The sequence below is a fragment of the Mus pahari genome, chromosome 6, assembly GCF_900095145.1.
Source record: "Mus pahari chromosome 6, PAHARI_EIJ_v1.1, whole genome shotgun sequence".
Classification (NCBI taxonomy): domain Eukaryota; kingdom Metazoa; phylum Chordata; class Mammalia; order Rodentia; family Muridae; genus Mus; species Mus pahari.
This window is the reverse complement of record NC_034595.1, coordinates 62,572,682-62,576,258: the sequence shown is the minus strand read 5'-3', so window position 1 is coordinate 62,576,258 and position 3,577 is coordinate 62,572,682. Positions and strand designations below refer to the sequence as shown.

General features: G+C 36.1%; 1 protein-coding gene across 1 annotated transcript; it reads right to left on the bottom strand.

Moving 5' to 3' along the window:
• Positions 1-259: 259 nt before the first annotated feature.
• Positions 260-3,228, bottom strand: LOC110323654 (selection and upkeep of intraepithelial T-cells protein 7-like). Its single transcript, XM_021200989.1, is given in 3 exon segments — positions 260-594; positions 1,606-1,953; positions 3,153-3,228. Coding segments are annotated over 3 exon segments (759 nt in total).
• Positions 3,229-3,577: the final 349 nt, after the last annotated feature.

Sequence of the window (3,577 nt, the reverse complement as noted above, 5' to 3'; positions counted from 1 at the left end):
AACTAGATAAATATATCAACAATATTCTTTTATTTTATTTAACTGACACAAAAATATTATGTCTAATGAAATAACTCTCAAGGTGCCAATCAATTTATTACGGAGTATCATTGTCTACTTGTTTCTGAAACTCTCATCATACTGTGTGGGAAGCAGGTGTGGCCTTGGCTGCACCCACTTCCCAATACTGCATGAGAATACCTGTCTTACTAAAACTCAAAGGGAACTCCATAATGCGTTCTTAATGTTAATTGCCTCCTTATTTTTGTCTTTGTTTCCAGATCAACAGCCAAACCAGACGACAGTACTCACTTGCTAGGATGATACTTGTTTGCTTCTCTTCACCTGTTACAGGGTTGAAAATGCAGCAAATGATGCTGCCCTGTGACATGTTTGTGAGGAGAAGAGTCATCTTCATGTGGAAAAATCTGGCTTCATCCTGGGAATATGATTTTAATGAGTGCGGAAGTGTTGCCCCTTTGCTGTCTCTCCACTCCATTTGGGGCCTTGGGAACCACCCTCATGAATTACACTCTACAATAATTCCATCAGCATCAGGAGCCTGAATATTGATCTCTGTCTCCAATGCAACTGGTGGAGAAAATGAGAAAAATACAATCAGGATGTTGTGTTGAAGTTGAATTGACAATTTCAAGGAATAAAAATAAAAGTTTGTTCTATAATCTCAGAACTTTGATGAATTAATGCCATATTAAATTTACAATTTAGAGTACACATTTGGCATTTGGTGTAAATCCACTCTATAGTGTATTTTTGAGTTGGCTACATGAATTTTACTCATTACTTTAACATTTTAATATTTTCTGGAACAGCTTCTTCAACAAATGGATCTGGGAAAACTGGATGGTCACATGCAGAATTACATTAGACTAGAATCTACCATTTTGTACAAAACTAATTACAAATAGATCAAAGATATAAACATGAAACTAGGAACTACTTGAAAAAAAATATAGCCAGTATGCTATATGATAGAGGTTTAGAAAACACTTCTACATTACTACCCCATTTCCCCAGGAATTAAGGTTAACAATTGATAAATGGAAATTTATGAAACGTATAAATTTCTGCACAGCTAAAGAAACAATCAACTAGGTGAAGACAAAAAAGGGGAGACAACCTTTTCCAACAATATATCTGACAGGGGATTTATATAAACAATGAATAAAGAACTTACTAGAGAAGGAAAGAAAGAAAGAAAGAAAGAAAGAAAGAAAGAAAGAAAGAAAGAAAGAAAGAAAGAAAGAAAGAAAGAAAGAAAGAAAGAAAGAGGGTCTAGAGGGAAAATGTGAAGAAAATAATTGTGTAAATTGATTATACTTAAAAAAAAGATAATTTTCAAAAGGAACTATGATATCATTGGAATTAGCAGATGACAATGACTAGTTTATATGGACGCCTCAATGTTTCAGTGTTACCTTAAAAATAAATATATTATTTATTTTAGATAAATAATAAAACTTTAGTTCTTATAAAATTAAAATATGAAAAAAGAAAACCAAACATCACAACATAATTAGCATGTAATTAATTTATTAGGCACAAAGACACTGGTATACTGTGTTCCACAAACAACTTACCTGTCTGTCACATTGAGGTTCATGATAGCCACATCAATGAAGCCACTACCATTAAATGAACTTTGGTAAGGTCTATCATCCAAAATGTTTATATTATGAATTCGGAGGGACACTTTGCCTTCTCCAATGGCCTCCTTCACAAACTCTGTACGACTTGCATATTCAAGAGCAGCTTCTTCACTCATTTTATGGCCACCTCTGTATAGGTAAACAGGTTGGGAAAGGCCACTCCTGAACCAGCGCACCTCCATATGCATCACACTGTGTGGTGGGATCACCTGGCAGCTGAGCTCAGCCTGGCCTCCTACTCTAGCTAACAGGTGTCTTGTGGGAGTAGTTACCCTCAGTTTCTCTGTGGAAGAGCAAAAAATACCAAAATAAGTCTGATGCCATGACCTCCTCTCTATATATACTCTGTTTTAAAACATACATACTAAACACTGCCAAGTTTACCTAGCTGCTCCAAAAGTTCCGCTCTGACTTTACTCCCTGTAGTCCATCAATATTTTATTTTTTGAAAACACAATACTATTTCATTGTACTTTAGAGATATACAGTGGCTGATTGTAGAGCAGAAAGCACTAACAATTTTTTTCTCTACTTTAAAAAAACAATCATATGGAGAAAGAATCTGCCAGATGCAACTATTTTGAAACTTCACAGGATATTGTGGCCTTAGAAATAGTCATTTGCTGGGAACTGTGGTAGGATTTCTCAGGGAAACAACTTGAATGAGGGGAGATTTGCTTTGGCTCCTAGTTTCTTAGTCATCTCACGTTTAAAGAGATAAAATAAATTTCAGATTTCCAGGGTTCATTTATTTCAGCATTTTACTTGTTATAACAATGGAATGATGAGTTTCTGCTCCTTAGATGCAGAAGGAATCACATGGAAGTGAATCTTAGATTCCATGCACAGAAAAAGCATGAGTTAAAAAAAAAGTAAACAAATTATCTTCAAGTCTCTTCTAAGATTAGTGCTAAGCTTTGCCTTCATCAAGGAAGCTCCATGTTGTACAGTGTGGTTGATATTGCAGAACCCATAGCTGGCCAAGATGGTGGGATTGAGGGCTGCTCTGCATCAAATGGGTTATGTATATCATTCCTTTTAAGGCTAAAAATATTGAAGCAGAAGGGGCAGAATGAATGAAAAGAGAGATCATGATAAGATGTGTAGGAAATAATAATCCTCTGGATATAACAGATGTTGTACTCCTGCAGCTGTGGAAGCTGTGGCCATAAACACAATCAGGGCACATTATCAAATCCATCAGTAATTCCTCATGCTCAAAGAGGGGTCAAGAGCCCCCACACAAGCCAGAGGATCTGTTGGAACTAAATGGCTTCTGAGGTAAGGAATATAATTTTTTTCAGTAGTGTAGAAGTGAGACATGCTTGGAAGAAGGGCTTTGGCAGGAGAAAAAACAGTGTGTGAACAGGGAAAGGAAGTGAACACAACTTAAATTTACTATACATGTGTATGAAATGGCCAAAGAAAACTTGAAAAGATTTTTAAAGGGTTGTATTTATTTTAAACAAATTAACTTTTTACCCGAAGACACCATCACTTGCAGAAAAAGAAAGCACACACAGAATCCAGAAAAGTGAGAGAATTCAGGCTTCATCATATCTGCAAATTACCCCCAGAAAGAAGTCAGAAGCAATGAGACATGAGGCATGCATGCATTGTCTATGTAGACAGATGTTCTGCATAATTATAAAAAGGGTTAAACTTATTGTATTTACTTTTAAATACTAAGGCTTTCCAGTGTTTGAGAGAATGTCTCTGTCCTCATACATTAATCCGATCAGGAGAGGTCTTCTCAGTACCTTTATCCCACTGCCTCAGACTCTTCTATCTTATCATGTTCTATGGTTCAAGTATGTCTAGACAGGTGGTAGACCCTAGGTAAAACCTGTATGGAGTAGTTCTGATGCTTTGATTGGGAATCTGCCTGTGAACTTTGAAGGTCCTGT